Source organism: Dromaius novaehollandiae, chromosome Z (assembly GCF_036370855.1).
Source record: "Dromaius novaehollandiae isolate bDroNov1 chromosome Z, bDroNov1.hap1, whole genome shotgun sequence".
Lineage (NCBI taxonomy): Eukaryota > Metazoa > Chordata > Aves > Casuariiformes > Dromaiidae > Dromaius > Dromaius novaehollandiae.
In genome coordinates, this window is record NC_088132.1 from 216,328 (window position 1) to 236,458 (window position 20,131).

The window sequence follows — 20,131 nt, forward strand, 5'->3', positions numbered from 1 at the left end:
AAACACAGGAAGTTCCGCCTGAACATCAGGAAAAAAATTCTTTACTGAACGGGTGACTGAGCCTTCAAAGAGGCCGTCCAGAGAGGTTGTGGTGTCTCCATCCTTGAGGTACTCAGAAGCCGTCTAGACAACATCCTGGGCAATGTGCTCTCGGTGACCCTGCTGAAGCAGGGAGGTTGGACTAGAAGCTTTCCAGAGGTTTCTTCCATCCTCAACTGTTCTTGGATTCTGTGATGGCCCTGGCGGGTGCTTTGTCTTCTGGTGGTGCTTGCTTGTCTTCCGGGGCTAAAGGCAAGGGCCTTGTGCAGGTTACAAAGCTTGTTCCTGCTATCAATTCCTGGAGTTGTGATCTTTGTCAAAAAAAGCATCCCTTGGGGCTGCAGGCCTGCTTTTTGGTAGCAGTGGGAGGCTTAGTTCCCATCAGTGTTAGTGGACTTAGAGAAGGGCTGTTCCTCTCCCAGCACAGCACTTCTTACCAGAGTGCTCCCCAGAACAAACCTTGTGGGAGCCTATTTGTGCTGAACAGGAGCAGCAGCTGGGGCTGCCCAGGAAGGGCTGGGGCTCAACAGCTGCCCCATCTGCTTTGCCGACTCTTACGGCACACATGATGCTCCAGCCCTTTGCAGCATGCTGTCTCTTTGGGTGCCCTCCTGGCATCTGCCGGGACTTTACACGCTCCATCTAGGCTCTCCTGCCTGTGCTCCCAGTGCATGCTGGGCTATGGGGCTGGGAACACCCATGGCCAAGCTCAGGACTGGCAGGAGCTGCCCCTCCAATGTTCCTCTCCCCCAGGGCTGCCTGCAGGAGACTTTCTCAGCAGTGGTGGGGAAGGGGTGCCAGGTGGCCCCCAAGCTCAGTGGGCCTTGGCTCACCTTCTTGCTGTGGTCACATGAAGGTTGGCAGCGTGGTGATCTCCAGGTGGCTGTGGGCCAGGTCAGGGAGCACCTGCTTGTGGCATACGATGACACAGACCTGAGGTAGGGTAGTGCAAAAGATCTTTTATTGAAAACACAATGGCTGGTTATACAGCAATCTAGCTCAGCCACTCCTCCAAGTATATCCTAGGCACTGTGGCATCTTGTGATAGGTAGGAAGACGTCTTCTGATGCCTGGCAGGCAGGCAGGACAGTCCAGCAGGATAGGCCCACCGCAGCTGCTGGCACGTAGGCAGGAAGGCACATGATCACTGGCAACTCACATGCACACATTCTGGCCACAAATCATAGTTACTACATCATTACTTTCTGCTTTAAAGGTTCTCTGCTGTCTTACACAGTGCCATCCTGTTTTGGTCCCCAACACAAACCCTCATCTGAAAGGGGTAAAATCTCTGTGCAAATAATGCATCATCATGTTGAAGGGGCACCCTCAAGCATCTTCCTGCTCTTACTTTTGGCTTTTGAAGTCACGGCGTGTGAAGAGCTCCATCTGCAGAGGGCCAGCAGCCTCTAGGGCCTGTGCAGAGCTCTGGGCTCTGAGGCACTGGTGCCAGGATGGGCAAAGCCAACGGTGCATGGGCACAGGGACTCACAGCCCTTGGCGTGCAAAGGGGAGCTTGCAGCACAGCAGCTGACTTTGCTGCTGAGGCCAGAGTGTGTGATCCTGATGCCTTCAGGGCCTGAGTTTTCCACCGCTTTGTTTGCACAAAGGAAAGACACTGACACGTGCTGAAGAGACAGGGCTGCTTGTTGGGGAAAAGCTCAGCAGAGGGTGGACTGGCAGCACAAGGCTGGGCTGGGCTGGGCCTGAGGGCTGGAGCTGTCCTGGGGCCAGGGAGGGAGGCCAGGAACAGCCCCAGGTGGCCGCTGTGTGCAGAGCAGCCTGGCATCAGGACACAGGCGAGCTCCAGCAGCAAACACGGCCAGCTCCCCAAGGACGGTGCCACCTCTCCCACGCTCTCCTCAGACGGTAGCACAGGCCTTGGTGGGTGCCTCCAGTCCCTGGAGCTCGCAGCAGCAGGATGGTTTGAGTGGCCAGGGAAGAGATCGACGGGCTGATGTCCTTCTCCAAACCTTGCAGGGCTGAGAGAGAAAGGACCAGAGCAGAGATCAAGCCTGTGGACCTGCACAGACCCCAGGCATCCCCTCCTGACAGGGCCAATCCCACCCAGCTCATCCCACGGCCAAGAGGGAGTGGCAGTGGAGTGGCGGGAGGTTGGGGGGGGGGGGGAATGCATCAGCTGGCAGTTGCTGGCCAGCAACGTCCCCAAAGCCCCTGACATCTTCTTGACGCTCTACCCACACGGCGCCTGCTCTGCACGGGCAGCAGAGCCCTCCTTGCCTGGGGCAGGGATCAGAGCTCGCCGCCCAGAGTTGGTCTTCCTCCTCGCCAGCACCAGCTGGTGCCCCGCTGCCCTCACTCACCCTTGCAGATGTCCTCCAGTTTCTCCTTGCTCCGGCCCCTCAGGCACTGCCCAGCAAGCCCTAGGCACACACACAGCCCCTCACAAATCTTGCTGCCCAGCCCACCCCCAGCAGTAAAACTCTGCTCCGTGCCTTCCAGCCTGGCTGTGTGCCCTCCTCCCCTCAGGCAGGGCTGACCCCCCGGGTGCTTTCCCCCGTGCGACACCCAAGGAAGCTGGGAAGCTGGGCGGGACTGAACAAGGCTCCCACCAGCCCCACGTGCCTGGGCAAAGATGGGAGAGGGTGACGTGGAGCCCCCAGGCACCGCGTCAGGCACTGGGGGCTCCAGCAGCCACAGCAGCGCCACTTCCTGCTGCCAGCGCAGCAGCCAGGCCTTGGGTCAAGCTGCCCCAGGACAGAGAGGGACCCCAGGGGTTGCCACTCACCAGTGAACCTCACGGCTGCCTCCCGCAAGGGCTCCTGTGGGCTCTGCAAGCACGACAGGCTGTGGCGCAGGTATTCTCCTGCCCTTCTGCTGTCCCTCGCCAGCTGGGGAGAGCACAAGAGCACGGGCTTGGCACGCACCCTCCTCACCCAGCCAGGCACTCCCTCCGCCCAGCACTGGCCTCCCCAGCCTTCCCCTGCCAGGACGCTCACCACTCCCACACACAAGCTGTGCAGTGCTGAGGCTTGGAGGCAGCAGGGGGCTGGCTGCTCCCCAGGGATGCTGCAGTGCTCTCCTGCTCCCAAGGCCTGGCTGGGTCAGGGACTGCTTTAGCATCCCAGGGGCCAGTGAGGGGAGAGGCACCTGGAGAAGAGCCCTCCGGGGCAGTGTGCTTGGAGAAGGGCAGCAGCAGTGCAGCTCCAGGCTGGCAGCCCCACGCTGCAGCTGTGGCGAGGGGCACAGCTGCCTGCCTCACACATTGGGCAGGGAGGGGGACAGCCCTTGTCCGGGCTGCGTCTGAGGGCTTTGGGGCTGGCCTTACCAGGCACTCGCCGATCCTCCACGTCTGTGCTGCCGCGGTCAGGTGTCCCAGCTGCTCCCACTTGAGGAACTTGGCAGCACCAAGGAGGGCTTCCTGCGAGGCCTGCACAGCAGCAGAGACTGAGAGATGCCATCGCAGCCCAGGGGAGAAGACCCTGCACCCTCCTCCCCCTGGCAAGCCTCACGGCCTTTCCCTGCCCAGCTGGGCACCCAATCTGCCACGGTTCCATGCCCTGGGCACAGACATGGGGCAACCACCATCTCAGGCACCTCGCTCTGCCGCAGCAGCACAACAGACACCCACCCCCAAGAGCTGCTGAGCTGGAGGTAAGGCCAGGAGGAGGCTGAAGGGCTGCAGTCGCACAGACACCCAGGCAGGACTCAGCTTCACACAAGCATTCCCAGCACAGTGCTTGGCTCCCCAGCCTGATCCATTGCTGCTCCCTTGTGCCCCGGGGCCAGAGCAGGGTACTCGGGATGCAGGGCCAGTCCCCTCTCCTGGCTGCATCTCCCTCCCTGGCACTCTGCCCTCCCCGGGCTCAGGGGCTGTGCAACTTGTTGGCTCCCAAAATGCCTTGCCAGTGCTGCACCTCTCGGTGTGCACCAGGGGCACTGCGGGCACAGGGTGAACTTAGTGAGCAGGGGGTCTCTTCCTGCGGTGGGCGTGCCTGAGGGAGCTGGGGCATGCCCCGGCCCAGACACCTCCAGGGCCCCTGGGCAGAGCACAGCAGCAACAGGGAATGGGGGTCAAAGCCCGGCCTCGCACACCTGCAGGCACAGCTGGGAAGCCCCGAGGGGCTACAGTGCTTAGGCCCTTGCAGCCACGGGCTGCTGTGGCACCAGGGAGAGCAAGTCTGGGAAATGCCATGCCCAGCTCCTTGGCCCCTTAGAAACTTCTAAGACCCTGGTTAGAAATCCATACCTGGGCCACGTTCAGGATCTCGTCATGCAAATGGAAGACCAGGGGGAGCAGGCTCCTGTGCACTTGCTCCTTCACCTGCTTATCTCTGCTGCCCACTACAGCCTCCATGACATCTTTGAAGAGGTGGATGGAGAGCTCTCGCACGTGCCTAGGCTCCTGGTGGGAAGGAAGAAGCAAGGGGCATCTCAACACTGGCTGCTCCAAGACCACAATCAGCACGGGGATCGGCATGGCAGATGTGGGCACAAATACTTCGGGCCCTCACTCCGCACCGAGGAGCTGTGGGCCAGGTCTGCAGCCATTGCAAAATGGCCCCAGGCCCACGCAGGGCAATGCAGCAGGCTTCTGTAACACGCTGTGGCCAGGCAGAGCAGAGCTGGGGGAGATGTCCGTGTCTGCAATAGCTCCTCTGGCCCTGGCCACACTCCCGCTAGTCACCCCCAGCAGAGGCCCACAAGAGCTGCCCCAGGAGACGCACCGAGGAGGAGACAGGGAAGGCCCTCCACAGCGGCTCTTGCATGCATCCCCATCCGCTCCAAGCCCCACCTGCCTGCCACGGCAAGCGGCAAGAGCGCATCTGCAGGGATGGGCAGCAGCAGGACAGGCTTCCCTGAGCTCTGCCTGCCTGCCCCTCCTGGGCAACCTTTCTTGATTGCCTGGGGGCTTGCTCCGCGCTCCCCAGCTCAAGAGGCTGGCAGAAAGAGGCAGCCACGCGGCATGGCCTCTCCCTCACGCCCAGGCCTGCTTCTGGCATGGCAGGGGCCAACCACAACATGGAGCAGCCACGGGCAGAGAGGGCGCTGCCTCAACCTAGTCCTGCACACCAGGACACCATGGGCAGGACAAGGCAATGACCCCACATCCACAAGGCAAACAGTTTCCTGACAGCACCCAGGGCCTGTGGTGGAAAGCGCAAATTCGCATGCCGGGGGCATGCGCACAGGGGAAAACACCACAGCCGTGACGCCGCACACAGGCTCACAGACATGCCAACAGGGCCCCCAGCTCTTCCCCCAGCCTTACGTCATCAAAGAGCGGCAGGAGCTTCTCCAACAGCTGCAGAGCGATGCCAGCCACCCTCTCTCTGGCCATGACATGGACCACATGGCTGAGCACCACCAAGGCCTTTGTGCCAATGTCCCTGTCCACATCCTGCAGCTGCTCCATGAGGAGTGGCACCAGGAAATGCATTCTTCGTACCTGCGTGAAACACAACCTCGATTTCTGAAGAAAGACACCTGGCCCTGGCAACGATGCTTGCCTTATTGGACACCATCTTCCTCTCTGGCTTTCCAGAAGCAGGCACAGCAATTACTGCAGCAACCTGCTGCCACACAGGGCTTACTGGCACAGCCACAGGGGGTGTGGCGACTGGGGGCATAGGCAGGGAGGAGACACCAGCATGGGCTCCTCTCCACCTGACCAGTAGCCCTCTTCTGCACCACACTTGACTGGGCAGGGGCGCTAGTGGCTAACACTGTCTGGAAAGCTGCCCAGGCCACGAGCAGTCTCAACCCTAGCAGGCTTCTTTCCCGTTGGGGCTCAGTGCCCCATTGCCAAGGGCCTGCAGGCACCTACCCCTTGTGCACAGGGGCTGCGGTGTGGCGCGGCACAGCGCAGAGACCCCCCCTCCGCAAGGCAGCACTCAGCATGCCGTGGCCCCTGCCTGGTGGGGGCTGCTGCCTCACGGCCCCAAAGCTGCGTGTGGCATTAGCCTGGCCCTGCGCTCAGGCTTGCCTTCCACCACGCAGCAGGATGCTCCCGCTGGGCACAGCACTCCCACCACACAAGCTCTTTGGAGCTGTCCTGCTTGGTGCAGGGCCAGGAGCTCTTGCTGGTGCAGCCACAACATGCAGTGGCAGGAGCGCTTTCAGGCATGCACTGGTGTCTCTCACTGTGTGCCACAGCCAAGGGCCTGGCCCAAAAGACTCGGGGAGATGCACAGGGCAAGGGCAGAGCTGCAAAGTCCAGCAAAGTCCAAGCTACTGTGTTACCCAGACACCCCCCCCCCCCCCCCCAGCCCCACGCTGCCGGCACGGGTTCACCCGGCTGACCCCTGCTCACCGTCTCCTCCCTCTCACACAGCAGGACGAGGCCTCTGAGCACCAGCCCGTGCATCACCCCGCAGCGACTCTGCAGATACCTCCCAAGGACAACCAGCACATCCTCATCTTCTCCACAAAGGTCACCGCAGGCCAGCAGCTGAAACACACAGCACAATGAGACTGGCACTGTCAGCAGCACTCCCTGCCTCGTGCAGTGCTGCATCCCACCAACAGCTCCGGGCAAGGCCACCGGGCCCAGACGAAGCCCGCCACAAAGGCACCCTTGAGTGCGGAGAGCCCCTGGGGCCCCACTCTCTGCCCGGGGCCTCACTGCACCGCACAGATTGCTCGCCTGCTCCTCCACACTATCTGCAGCCTCTTATCCGCATGCCTTTGAGCAGACGGGCAAGAGAGCTGCCACAAGGCAGGCAGGAAATGCAGGTGGGCACAAGAGTTACCCCGCCACAGAGGGGCCAAGCCCCGGGTAGTAATCACAGTGCACCTGCTCCCCAGCTCCACTCACTGCCGTCCACCCCTCAGCGGGGGCACAGGACACTAGAGGGGATAGGGGCACGCCAGGTGCACCGCCTGCCAGCACACTCACCTCCACCAGGAAAGCCATGGCAGGGATCTCTTGCAAGGCCTCCTCCCTGCGGAGCAGCTCTGCCAGCCGCTGCAGCATGAAAGCACGCAGGTGACTTGATGTCTTCCTCATCTCTCTGGCAGAGGGAAAAAGGCACCATTGCTCTTGAGCAGCAAGGAAAACCTCTTCTGGCATCACCCTGCCCCATCCCTCTCGTCTGTCCCCCATGGCCTATGACAGGCAGGGCAGGGCAGGACCAAGTTTCTGCTCAGCTCCGGCAGCCGACCGCATTTGCTCGTGGACACGTGGTCTTTCCCCACCACACCTCACCATGAGGAAGCCACTGCCCAGCAGCATTCGGCTCCTTTTGGCGCCGGAGACTGGAAAAACATCCTTCCGGTCCTGAAGTCAGCCCTGACAACGCGACCCATTTCCTGCTCACTTTAGATTCATGCCCCCCGTGGGCTCTTCCACTAATCCTCTGGGCATCCTGACCCTTCCCTGCTTGGCTGCCCTTGCGGGGGCTGCCTGCACACAGTGCCTGCGGCTCGCTCTCAAGGGCACGAGCCCAGGCCCCGTGTGAGGGGACTCCAGGCCTTTGTGAGGTGAGTGCTCCTGGCCCCCACACTCTCTTGTGCCTGGAAACACCCATTCTCCCTCGGCAGCTTGCAAAGCCTGGCAGCGACGGAGTGGCAGCTCCCTTGGCCGCTCTACTCGGCCACGCCTCACTCACAAGTGCTGAAGCTGCAGCCCCGTTCCTTGAGGCCTGGGCACCCCTGCGGGCTTGGTGGTGTGCCCCGTCTGCAGGGCAGAAAGCCTGGGGGCACAGCAGGGACAAGGGGGCTCTCACCTGGCCAGCAAACCCACTCCCCTGTAGAGGGTCTCTGTGCTGAGCAGCAGGTCCCAGCCACGCTTCCTCTCCATGAGCAGCACCTGCGCCTCATAGCCAACACAGCACAGCAGCGCTTTCATCGTCTGCACTGTGAACCTGTGTGCAGAGCAAAGCCCAGGTCACACCGGCACCCCTGGCCCTGCCCCCAGGTCCACAGCAGAGATGGCGGGGCTGAGATGCAGCACCTCACGGCACTGCTCAGAGCAGACTCTTCCCCTTGGCATTCCCTCCAGATCTCGGCCTCCTCTGGCGACAGCTCTGTGGTGAAGGAAATCTGGAAGAGCAGCACCAGGAAGAGCTGGTGGAAAAAGGCCTCCACCTCCTGCAGGTAGCTGGACTGCTGGAGGATCTCATGAAGCGCTCGTGTTGCCTGCCAAAAACACACAGAGACAGCTCTCGCTGCGGAGACGTCCCTGTCGCACGGCCCCAGCACCACCGGGCGTGAGGCTCAGACACTGCCCTGGGCCACGGGACATGCAGAAGGAGTGCACGGTCTGGCTGTCCACCCAGACAAAAGCTGTGGGCGCTCTGTGGGCTCAGCTCCTCTTCATGATGTGGACACAACAACCCTTCCTGGGGCGGCGGGAATGTTGCCCTGGGGGCCCTCGATGCACAGGCCTGCCCGGCATGTGCCTTGCTCCTGCCAGGCCCCTAACCATGCCCCGCACACTAAGCTAGACCCTAACCCAGGTTTCCAGCCCACTAAGCAAGGTGCAGGGGCAGAAGAGGGGGGGAAGGCCACCCAGACAGGGCTCCAGGGTTGTGTGTAGAGGGCCTCATGCAGTGCACTGCGGCCCAGGGCGCTGCCGCAGCGCAGGCCTCCCCAGTGGAGCTGGGCAGGGCCCTGCCAGCCGTAGCCCTGACGGGCTGTGCCTGTGCGCCCTGGGGGAGGGCACAGCCTGGGGGTGGATGGGGAAGGGGAGGACTCCCTGCCTCTCGCCCACAGAGGTGAGCCCAGCCCTGGGAGCGCGCGAGGCCTCGGCCGGAAACTCACGGCCAGGGAAAAGACGTCTGTGTCGTCCCCATCCGAGGTGAATATCTCGTGCAGCGGCCAGTCCTCCAGCACGCTGAGCAGCTCCTGCAGCACCCTCTCCGCAGCCTCGGGCTTCGAGACCAGCAGCCTCCACATGGCCGCGGCAGCACTGCAGGCCCAAAGCACCCTGTCAGCAGCTGCCGCGGCCACAGCACCGTGGCCTTGGCGGCCCCAGAGGGCCTGGGCTGGCCACCAGCCCTGCCTCTGCCCACTGCCCTCTGCCCACTTGCTGGCCGCGCCCAGCCGGCCCTGCCCCACCTCCCAGCAGACAGCCAAGCTCGAGCACACAGCTTGCGGGGCAGGCAGGCAGCAAGGCAGCTGGGCTCTGGGGCTGACGGCACACAGACTTGGTTGGCTCTGGCTGATGCGGCCCTGCCTGATGCACCGTGGCTGGCACAGGGGCACAGCGGGAGGGCCCAGCCCCTCAGCACTCTCTTGAAAAGCTCCATCAATCTGGCAGACCACATGGGATGAGCCCAAAAGGCTGCGAGGCCCCAAGCACTAGAGACACCTGGGCGCATACCTGTCGCATGATGGGCAACACCGCAACAGGGTCATGACCACGTCTTCAGGGTACGTGCAGGTCAGCTTCAGGAGGGCCCTGTCCAGGCTGAGCCGGGCAGACACCTCTGTGATGGAGAGCACGCTTCTCCAGATGCACCTCACTATCTTGGGCACCTGGAGGGGACACGGCGCAGAGTGGGGCTGCTGCCGGAGTGCAGCCATTTGCCCAGCTCCCACTGAGAACGGCATCCCTTGCCACCGCTCTGTGCTGGCCTCAGGGGGGGCCGCCTGTCTGGCAGACCTGCAGTCAGGGGGAAAAACATCCCCCGGAGGGCTCGAACCCCGGCCACACCACCCGCCACCTACTCACATGCTCCATAAGGCAGGCATCCTCTGTCACAAGGACATCCAGCATGTGAGCAGCTGCCTGCGTGTCATAGGCGCTGCAGGCTCTCATGGCCCTGATGGCCATGACAATGACGTCTGTGCTCTCAGAGGGCTGCAGGTATTTCCCAACTACCTACAGGAGGAAGGGCAGCAAGCAAGGCGCATACGTCACACCCCGTGTCCCGACTGCGCTGCCTGCCTCAGCAGCGAGTGGCCCTGGAGACAGACACGGGGCAGGGCTGGCACAGCCACCCCCGGCGAGCCAGGAGCTGGGGCCCTGCTGGGCTGGGGGACAGCACTGGGCAGCAGGCGGATGGTTGGGCTCAGGGGCCCCGGGCGCTGCTCCTGCGCGCGACCAGAGCTCGCTGGCGGCAAGAGGGAAGCCTTTGCCTAGTCCCGGCCCACGGACTGTGTGAGCCCTCTCCCCAGGCACCGCAAGGCCCCGGCAGCCCCGCCGCTGAGCAATCCCTCTGCTCGTCCAAGCCGCGTGCTGACCCCTGGGCTGGCAGTCCCAGCCAGGGAGGTGCTCCTTACCGTCAGGAGTTGCCTGGCATCGCTGGACTGTGAAAGACAGAAGGCGTTGATTGCTTCCCAGTCCTTCTGGAGCTGCAGGTGCTCTGGGCTAGCCGGCCACTGCTCCCTGCCTGGACAGGAGGGGAAACGCAGGGCCCTCAGCGGGAAGGCTGCGTGGGTGCCCGCGGCCCACTGAGGGCGTCAGGGAGGACTCTCCCCTGGCAGCCCAAGAGGGCACGCCAGAAATGTCTGGGGAGCAGGATCCCCTGGGAGGGTCTGGGCCTACGGCAAGGCGGGGGGGAAGGAGCAATTGCTTTCAGGAATACAGCGAGGCAGAACGTCTTGGACCAGACTTTCTGCTCTGAAGCAAGAAAGGAGGCCTCAGCGTAGCAGGTGCTGCCAAAGGGTTTCCAGGTCACTGCTAAGCAGCACAGGCACGAGGCTCTGGCGGCTGGGTGGCTGCGTCTGGAAGGACCCAGCCCAGCGCAGCTACTCACTCTCTTCCCGCAGGATGAATCTGCAGAGGTGCCGAAGAGCAGCCGCAGCCCTGTCACTAGTCCCCTGCTCCTCGTAGGCACAGCAGAGCGTGAGACACCCCACCAGCTGCCCCAGGATTGGGAAATGCTTCTGTCTCCCATGGCCAGAGCTGTCGCTGGTTTCTTCAAAGTGGTGCTGGGCCTGGGGGCACAGGAAGCGCTGGCACCAGGGCTGAGGGGCACCGGTCAGGACCAAAGGCCCAAACCCACAGTCCATCGAGAGCTGGAGCCCACGTGAGCCAGAGCTTTGGGGGGCCCTGCTGGCCCTGGCTCCCAAAGCAGCCGTGCAGCAGCCGAGAGCGGGGAGGGCTGCCACACCTGCTGGGCCCACGACCTGTGCCCAGGGCAGGCCTGCCCTGCGCAGGGCTGGCGGCACAGTCGGCTCATGAGGGAGCTGGGACCACAGCGGGAAACCCAAAGAGGCAGGGCTGAGATCTTAGCCTCTGGGCAGGGTCTTGCTGAGGGCCCTGACCTCTGCCCAGGCCTCCCTCGGAGGCAGCCCGGACCTGCAGGGCACGCCGGGGCCCTGGCAAGGTGTCATGGGGTGGCTGGAGCATGCCTGCACCAGAGGCTCCTTACCTGCAGCAAGGAAGAGCTCACCAGCCTGGCAATCCGCCCCACGGCCCTCACACGCGCAGCTGCTTGCTTGGACTCCGTGAAGGGCAGCAGGACCTGCGAGGAGAAAAGCTGCTGGTCTGGTCTCCCCTGCGCCCTGACTGCTGCTCCGAGGCAGGCAGCTCTGCTTAATGCCTGGCCAGGTTTATGCGTTGGATCCTCGGAGTGGGAGCAAAGCCTGCAAGCAGGTTCTTGCCTCCAGAGGGCCTCGCAGCAGTGGGGCAAATCCCCCAGGTGAACCTGCTGTGGCCACGCTGGTAGCCGGAGCCCGTTGCTACCGCAGCTCCTGCTCCTTTCCAAAACTGGCCCTCCGGGCCTTCCCCAGTACCAGGAGGCTTTGGGGCCAGCACCACCTTGCTGCTGGGCACTCAGGGTGCTGGCCTAGGAGGAAGTCCCAGGGGCAAAGCTTCCAGCCTGACATGGGCAGGTCCCAGGGGGCCGCCGCCCTGCTCGGCCCTGGGGAGGAGAGCACAAGGGATGGGGGAGCCGAGGGGCAGCAGTGGCAGCTGCCCACTGTGTGGGGCCGAGGGAGGAGGCTGCAACTCCTTGCCCTGCTTTGGGGCCAGGGAAGCTTTGGGACAGTATTGGCCTGGAGGCACAGTGGGCAGCACTTTCCCCTGACACTGCAGGAATGAGGGGAGGGGAAGGGATGCTGACTGCCGCCAGGAGACACTGGGCTCACGGAAGAGCGCCGTGGAGAGCTCCGCTCCCGCAAGGCAGCCGGGACCCCCCCCCCACAGCGTGCTCTCTGCAACTGGTGCTGGGCAGGGAGGGGGCGGGGGTCACCTGAGGGTGTAACTTCCCTTCGCGGTGAGGGACTGGCCCTGTGAACCCCACTCTTGGCAAATACCAGACCTTCAGGATGATCTGCATCTCCAGCAGCTGAGAGGCAGGGCAGCTGAGCACCAACACCTGCAGCATGCTGTCCATGGCGTCCAGGGTCTGCAAGGAGGACAGAGGGTCAAGGCGCTTCTTCCCCAGTGCCCCTCGCCTGCCGCAGAGGGGCTCGAATTCCTCCTGCTTGAGGGGGACACCCATGGCCCTGCGGAGCCCAGGGAGAGGCCCTGGCGCAGGGGAGCTGCTGCACAGGCCCAGCCTGGCGGCACTGCCCGGGGCAAGGGGAAGAAGGGAGGCGGGTGGGAAAGCCAAGCTGGGATCCTGCCCCAGCTTGGAGCTTACAGCACAGGCGAGCCAGGGACCACTCCGGAGAGCCTGGCAGGCCTCCGTAGCCCAGCCAGTGCATACCTTGGAGTAGAGGGAAGCATTCAGGCTCTGTGCATCCTCCCTTGGAGGCAGGGAGAAGACGCTGCAGAAGCAGGCATGCAGCAGGCTGTTGTTTTCGCTCTCCGGAACCAGATGCACTTTGCTGCAAGCAGAGAGAGGAGCCTTTCAGTCCCTGAGGCTGGCAGCAGTCCCTTTATGCCCTGAGAAGGTTTTTGCGGACCTTGGGGCGGGAGACCGGGGAGGATACGTGCAGTAGGTGGGGGAGCCACCTCTTGCCCCCAGCATGCTGGCCAGGCACAGGCAACAGTCCTGGCAGGTGGGGCCCGATGCCCTCTCCATCTCCTGCTTCACCCTTTGGGGGAAAGCCCAGGAGACACAGGGTAGCCCCAGGGCCCTGTCTGCCCTCCCGTCTCCACCACTCTCGGGCCCAGCCCAGCAGAGAGCAGAGGCCCAGCACACGGCACTGGCAGATTGCCCCAGCACGGGGGATGCCTCCCTGCTAGGACTGGGGCCATCGGGGCCATATGGTGGGGAGGCCTGGGCCAAGCCAGCAGCTGGGGCAGCTACCTCATGGCACTGATGGCGAGCATGACTTGCTGCCGCACTGCACTGCCCATGTGGTCGCTGGGCTCCTCTTGCAGCAGCACCTGGAGAGCACAGCCGCGACGGGCCATGGGAGCTGCCAGTGCCCAGCGAGCAGCCTGCAGGCCCGGCAGAGCCCGGGTGCCCCCATCCCAGCACTGACACTCAGGGCGGCCCCCTCGTTGCCCAGCGCCCAGTTCGCAGGGGTCCTCAGGGGCTCCTGCAGCCCCGCAGTGGGAAGAAGGGCTGCGCCCACGAGCCATTACCACACACCTCCCTGTGCTTGCACACCCCCATCCTGCCCTCGTTGGTGTGCCAGTGCCCCCTCCACCAGCCCAACCGGGGGTCCCCTCACCTCCAGCATCTCAGCCAGTTCCAATCTGCACAGCCAAAGCTGCTCCCGTAACCAGGCGTTGGAGCTGGCCGCTGTGCACAGAGTGCAGACAGAGGCCAGAAACCGCAGCTTCTCGGCCTCTTCCTGGTACCAGGAGCAGAGGGACAAACAGAGAGCGTAAGAGGCGCACAGCCACGGCCAGCAGCACCACAGCACTGCAGCGCCTGCAGCCAAGTGTGGGGCACCTGGAAGGGAGCAGCCCTCCCCAGCCAGCAGCCCCCAGAAGGGAGGGGGCTGGGGTGGGGGTGGGGGGCTTCTGAGCATGGCACCCCCGCAGGCACCCACCAGGAGATGCAGGCACAGCCCAGAGGGAAAGGGCAACAGGTACCTTTCCTCGGTGGCTCAGAAAGGCATGCAGGTGCTCCAGGGCTTCCGCCTCCTCTCTGGGAAGAGCCAGGCTGGGAGCTGATGGAGAAAGAGAGCAGGCAGAGCTGTAAGGGCTGGCAAAGAGAGGAGAGGGGAGAGCCGAGCCCTCTGCGCAGCTGCACGCCTGCAATCCCGCACACAGCGAGCCCTGGGCCAGGCACCAGCAACGGGGCACGGAGACCCCATCTCCCCTGGGCTCGTCAGGGTTGGGAGGTGCCCAGCGGACGGGACGGGACAGCACCGGACAGCGTGGGGCGCAGCGCTGGAGCACAGGTCAGCGCCTCCAGGTCAGGAACTCGCTCGCAGACAGGCAGGAAAGGTCCCTAGTGCATGGCTGCCTGGTGCCGCCCCAGCTGCCTCTCCCTGCCCGGCCCAGGGAGCGGGAGCTGGGTCCCCTCTGCTGCTCTGCCCCCGGGGGATGCTGTGCTGCGGTGGGCTGCCAAGCCCCAGCAGGCCCCGACGTTCAGGGCCCCAGGGCGCCCGCAGCAGCCTGACGGGAGGCTGTGGCAGAGCGGGGTGGGTCACAGCCCCCGGCCTGCCCAGCGCAGCGGTGCCCCCTCACTCACCCATCAGCAGTGCCTGGGGCACACACCCCTCATGGGGCTGCGGCTGGCTGCTGCTCTCCGCAAGGACCCCGGCCTCCTCCACCTGCTCCTGCCAGGCCACCCTGGGGCGGCTGGGGGGTCTCTCCGCCATCCTGGAGGACACAGCAAAGGCTCCGTGGGGCTGCCTGGGGGTGCCAGGGAAAGACGTGGGTGTGCTCGGGGGCTCCTCCGCCAGCCCTGCACACTCCTGCCCTGTCCCGGCGCCGTCCTGGCGGACACTGTGGAGCTGAGGCCACGCCGGCACCTGGCAACGCTGCGGGGTGTCACAGGAGCGCTGTCACAAAGGGCCCCGCTGTCACCCTAGTGCGTGCGGCCTGTCACCAGCCCGGGGAGGGGCAGGGCGCGTCCCCTCGGGGGCACAGGGCCGTCTCGCCCCCCCACCCGCAGCACCTCTCTTTGCCCTCAGCGTGCCCTGGTCCCCTCAGAGCCGCTCTGATCCTCCTCTGGTGCCCCTTGAGCAGTGCACCCAGCCCCTGCCCTCAGCCCCTCTATGAGCGCCCCACGGGGACAGACTTGGGATGAGGTGTGAAGGCGATGAGCCCCGAAGGAAACCTCTCCTCCAGCGGGGCACCCTGTGGGCTGCTTCATCGCCACCACCAGCCACCCGCTGGGGAGCACGGCCAAAGCCAGAGGTCCTCACCGTGGGCCTGGCATCCCCAGGGCCCTGCCAACACCCGGCACCCCACAGGGCTCCTGGAGGGCTCTCTGTGAGATCAGCACCCTTGGGTGTCTCTGTGAAGTGCCTGTACACTCATGCCTGCAGCAAGGGGAAGAAATGGGAGGAATTTGAGATCTGTGTGCAGCTGCAGGGCTGTGGTCTCGCTGGGATCACAGAGACGTGGTGGGAGAGCCCGCACGCATGGAGTGGTGCAGTGGATGGATGGATGGATACAGGCTCTTTAGGGAGGCCCGGCGGGGAAGGCGAGGAGGGGCAGCCGCCCTGCGTGGGAGGCAGCAGCAGGAACGCATGGAGCTCTGCCTGGGGGTGGGTGGTGGTCTGACTGGGAGCTGATGGGTAAGGACACAGGGGCACACCAGCATGGGTGACATTGTTGTGGGAGTTTGCTGTAGGTCCCCTAGCCAAGCAGGTGAGGTAGATGAGGCCATCTACAGACAGCTACGAGTAGCAGTGCCCCTGGTCCTCTTGGGGCACTCCTCTTGAATCAGCCTGGTATCTGCTGGAGGGACAACGCAGCAGGGCCCAAGCAATCCAGGAGGTTCCTGGAGAGCATTGAGGACAAGTTCCTGAGAGTGGTGATGGAGGACAGGGGCTCTGCTGGACCTCCTGCTTGCAAAGAAGCAAGGGCTGGTCAGGGATGGGCAGGTCATGGGCAGCCTTGGCTGCAGTGACCAGGAGGTGATGGTGGCGCGCAGGATCTTGAGAGGAAGGAGCGGGGCAAAAAGCAGCATTACAAGCCTGGCCTGCAGGAGAGCAGACTTTGGCCTCTTCAGGGATCTGCTTGGAAGACTCCTAGGGGGCAGGGAATGGGGGGGGGCCACGAAGGCACTCAGCTCCTTCTCGCAACCTCAGCACTGAGATCCCTGGGGCAGGATCTTGCTGTGCTGGAGGGAAGGCATCTGCCGAGGGAGCAGGCCAGGGCTGGGACAGTGCATGGAGCCCATTTCTGCTTGCTAGCTTGGATTGCTAACCGCCCTGCTGAAACACAGGACAGGTGCCTTGCGCACCTTCAGAGCAGCATCAGAGCAGTAAAACCCTCTTCCTGGGCCCTGCAGCCACCTTTCATCAAAACAGCCCATCTAGAAACTCTCCCAGACAAAACGTTGCCCAGAGGCTCCCTGGGCAGGTGCCCGCAGGAGGCGGGCTGAGAGCAAAGGGAAGGAGCCACGGGGAGAAGGACAGCGGCAGCTTCCCACCCACTTGGGGAGCGCGGGGGAAAGAAAGCGTGTCCGGTTTGCTGGCAGCTTTTTGTCTGGCTGTACAGAGACAGCTTTTCCCCCTGGGGAACACTGTCAAGCATCTCCCTGATGCCGTATGTAGCTCTTCAATCCCCAGAGGGCTCACTCAGGCCCCTGGGTCATGAAAGAAGCAAGCAGAAGGACCACGGGGCTCACCAAAGGCACACAGAAGGCTCTGGGGTGCACTGAAATGCATCCCGAGAGGGATGGGGCCATGCCAGAAAGCACCCTGAGGGATCTGAGAGGCACTGAAAGGCATCCAGAGCAATCTACGGTGGGACAAACAACACGGCAAGGGCCTGAGAGATGCCAAGGGCACAGGGAGCACCCAGGGATGCACCAAAAGGCTCTCAAAAGCCTCTGGCGTGCACAGCAAGGCAATCAAAGGCTCCCGGGACTCACCACAAGGCACTCGGAGGCTCTTGGGAGGCAACAAATGAACTTGGAGGCCCCTTGAGGTTGCACCAAAAGGCACACGGAGAACCCAGCCCACACCATGCCTTGCCCAGAGGGCCCCTCTCTGCACCAGAAGTGTTGCAGAGGCCCCTGGGGCACAGCAAAAGGCACACGGGAGGCCCTCAGCGGAGGGAAAGGCCGAGCCAGTGATTGGGGATAGGCTGCCGACTGCTCAAAGAGCTCTTGGGCTGCTCTCTATTTGCTGCTTTACGCACCTCCTCGGTGCCTGGCAGCCAGTGTCTGCTGCACACGCTGGACGGGCATAGCTAGAAAAGCTTCTTCCCCTGGCAGGGGCACTGCAGAGGAGGCTGCTCTTCCGTGTCTGCCAAGTCCTCAGGTGCCCAGGGGCAAAGTGGGGCTGGGTGCAGGTCCAGGCCATCTCACGGAGTCGCTGCTAAAACTTCTGCAGTGCCGGCTGTGCTAAGGCTAAGGCTAAGGGACTAAGGCGACCCTTCATTTCCCCCAGCCTTTCCTTTGGCACACAGAGGGCCCCGTCACCAGCCCACGCTCTAGACTGCTCCCAGCTCATAACCACAGGGAAAACAAAGCAGTACGAATACCCTGCCGACAGCTGCTGAGAACCAGCAAAAGGAAAGAGGTGACGAACCGAGACAGGGATTTGGGGAAGCCCTCCTCTCCTGACCTGGCCCAGCCCGCACGCATGGGCTGTGCTGACCTAGGAGCCTCCAGGGAACCTGCCCTGACCGGGGGAGGCAGCCCTGGCAGAGCCAGCTGCTGCAGCGCAGCACCCAGTGCCACCCTCGAGAGAAGCAGCGAAAGAATCAGGGTTAGGGAGTGTGCCTGTGGCTTTGCTTGCCGGTTTCACTGGCCTCCAGTGCAGGGGGCTGCAGTGAGAGCAGGATCCGGATGGCTGCTCTGGTCATTGCAGAGCATCCTGCCTGGGCTGCGCTGGGAGGGACAAGGCTGAGCTGGGCTGGACGGAGGGTGCCGGGTGTCACGGCAGAAAGGGCAGAAGCCAGGGCAGGTGCTGTTGGCTGCCTGCTGCCCGCGTGGGGCTCTTGTCTGGGACGCTTGGTGTGCTGCAGCCTGAAAGGGAGGGGGAGAGGGCTCAGGTGGGACGTAAGCACTTCTCCCTCTCCTTCCTCACACTGGCACTGCCCTGTGCTATACCTGGAGCCACGGCAGAATTTCAGCCAAGCCTAGCATGCCCGGAATGGCACTAGAGACACTCCTCGAGGCCCAGCCATGCTGGGGCTCTGCCCGGCCCCAGCCTCATGCAGCACAACAGCTTTGCTCTGCCTGCTTCGAGAGCAGGCGTGGGAACTCTCCCGGCACTGTCCTGCCTGGGTGCCGGGCTTGGCTCTCACGCCTTTGGGGAATTTGCCGTGCAAAGAGACTTCTCCTGACAACCCCCGCCATGGGCACACACACTCCCATCATCTGTGCTGAAAGCGTCCCCCTTTTGACAGCCATCCCAGGGACCCAGATAGCACAAAACTCCTTGCTCCGCCACCAGCTCCTGCAGGACCTAGTCCCAGCTCCCTCCCACTCGGAGGGGGGGGCGGGGGAGGGGGGGGACCAGGGCAGCGCTGCCCCACTCCTGCCACCAGCCCCAGCCAGCCCCAAACCTCTTCCTTTCCCCCCAACCCTGCTCCCCAGGGAAGGGGCACGTTCAATAGCCCTCTGCACCCTGGCCTCTTCCCTTGCTACTCCCCCACGTGGGGCCACCCTGTTACAAGACAACCCTGAGAAGCTCAGAAAGAATGTTCATACTGTTTAAACTAGGCAGATTAGGATAACTTCTATCTCTATGTTCTGAAAAGAAGCAGTCTTTAATCAAAGGCATCCTAGAACTGCTAAAGCCCTAAAAGAAACATTAAATCAAAATGTTTTATTTCTAGGTATGTATTGCCAATTTGGGAAAAGAATTGGAGGTCCAGGTATCCCTAACTGAACTGTCCTCATTATAATACAAAAAATCACGCCCATAGGTCAAAAAGACCAGTGCCCAGGTGAAGACCCCTCCCCTGAGCATGCGTAGGAGTAAAATGGTGTGTAAGCAAAATTATAGTTGTATGTAAATCACTAACAAATCAGTGTAAAAGGGAAAGTTGCAAACCCGGCAATTTGTTTGTATAAATGCTACTTGAAAAGCTGAGGTGCTTGATCTGTGGGAAACCACTGAGCACCCAGGCTTGCGCAACTCTGAAATAAATAAGCAAATGTCTCTCCTCAGTGTGTAATTATTGGCTTATTGCACACCGGGCAACAAATCCACTTTTCGGACAACACCCACAGCGTCCCTCCTATTCTCCCTGCCCTCCCCATTTCCAAGAGGGACAGCCCCAGCCCCTGGGGACAACCCTGCCTGGTCACAGCAGAGATGGAAAATGCTTCCTGCCCTGTACCAGGGAAAACCAGGGAAATTCCACTGTCCCCAATGACCTATAGGGACTCTTGCATGAGCGGCACATGTCCGGTAAGACACAGACACAGCAGTTCACTGCTGCAGGGCTGAGGAGGCACCGGCACCTGGAACTGCAGCTCCTGGCCTGCCACAGAGCACGACGCGGCCGGCTGGTGGGAACCCCGCTGGCAGAGACCTGCCGCCCGCCCGCCATCGTCACCCAGTAGCCCAGTCTGAGAAGACTACCGCTCCCGGCATGCCGCGCAAAACAACATGGCCGCCCGGAAGCCCAGTGCCGGAAGACTGCTGCTCCCGGCATGCTGGGGGCCGCAGCGCTCGGTGAGGTTTGACGCCGTGGAGATTCCGTTCCGTCCCGCCCCTCTTCCTTCCCGTCCCCCCCCGCCATCCTCCCCAGTCCCCCCGGAAACCGCCGCAGAGCCCCGAGCGCGGCCCCGCGAGCCCCAGCACCGGCCCGAGGCTCCCCCGACACCCCCGCGACTGGCCCCGGCTCAGCTCCGACACTGCCGCTGCCCCCCCGCGACTCTCCCTGGGGCTTCCCCTGCGATTCCTCCTCCCTCTCCCCGACACGCCCCCCGCCCGGCGCTACTCCGCGCAGTAAACCGCACCATAGCCCCGCCGCACCCCCTTCCTCCCCCCACCACGTCCTCGGCCCCCACCGCCCCGGCGCACCGCCACCTCCAGCCCTAGTGCTGTTTCCCCTGGCGCTCCCCGGTTGTGCCGCATCACCCAGGACGCTCCCATCCGCCCGGACCCCCGGCACATGCAGAACCCGCAGCCCCGAGTGTGGCGCCCCCGGGCCCCGCTCACCTCTTCTGGGGGGCAGCTGCTGTGCCGGTCCCAG

The 20,131-nt window shown here is 63.2% G+C and overlaps 1 protein-coding gene across 1 annotated transcript; it reads right to left on the reverse strand.

Moving 5' to 3' along the window:
- Positions 1-978: 978 nt before the first annotated feature.
- LOC135324859 (maestro heat-like repeat-containing protein family member 7) lies at positions 979-14,619 on the reverse strand. Its single transcript, XM_064501862.1, has 23 exons — positions 14,490-14,619; positions 13,886-13,962; positions 13,519-13,641; positions 13,149-13,228; positions 12,829-12,933; positions 12,603-12,723; positions 12,213-12,299; positions 11,322-11,414; positions 10,704-10,884; positions 10,228-10,337; positions 9,677-9,826; positions 9,326-9,480; positions 8,764-8,911; positions 7,955-8,139; positions 7,728-7,865; positions 6,899-7,013; positions 6,314-6,451; positions 5,273-5,449; positions 4,250-4,405; positions 3,329-3,430; positions 2,789-2,891; positions 2,364-2,423; positions 979-2,021 (listed from the first exon to the last, which is right to left on the reverse strand). Exons 1-23 carry the CDS (start codon positions 14,617-14,619, stop codon positions 1,828-1,830), a joined length of 2,928 nt encoding a protein of 975 aa, XP_064357932.1. The 3' UTR covers positions 979-1,827.
- Positions 14,620-20,131: the final 5,512 nt, after the last annotated feature.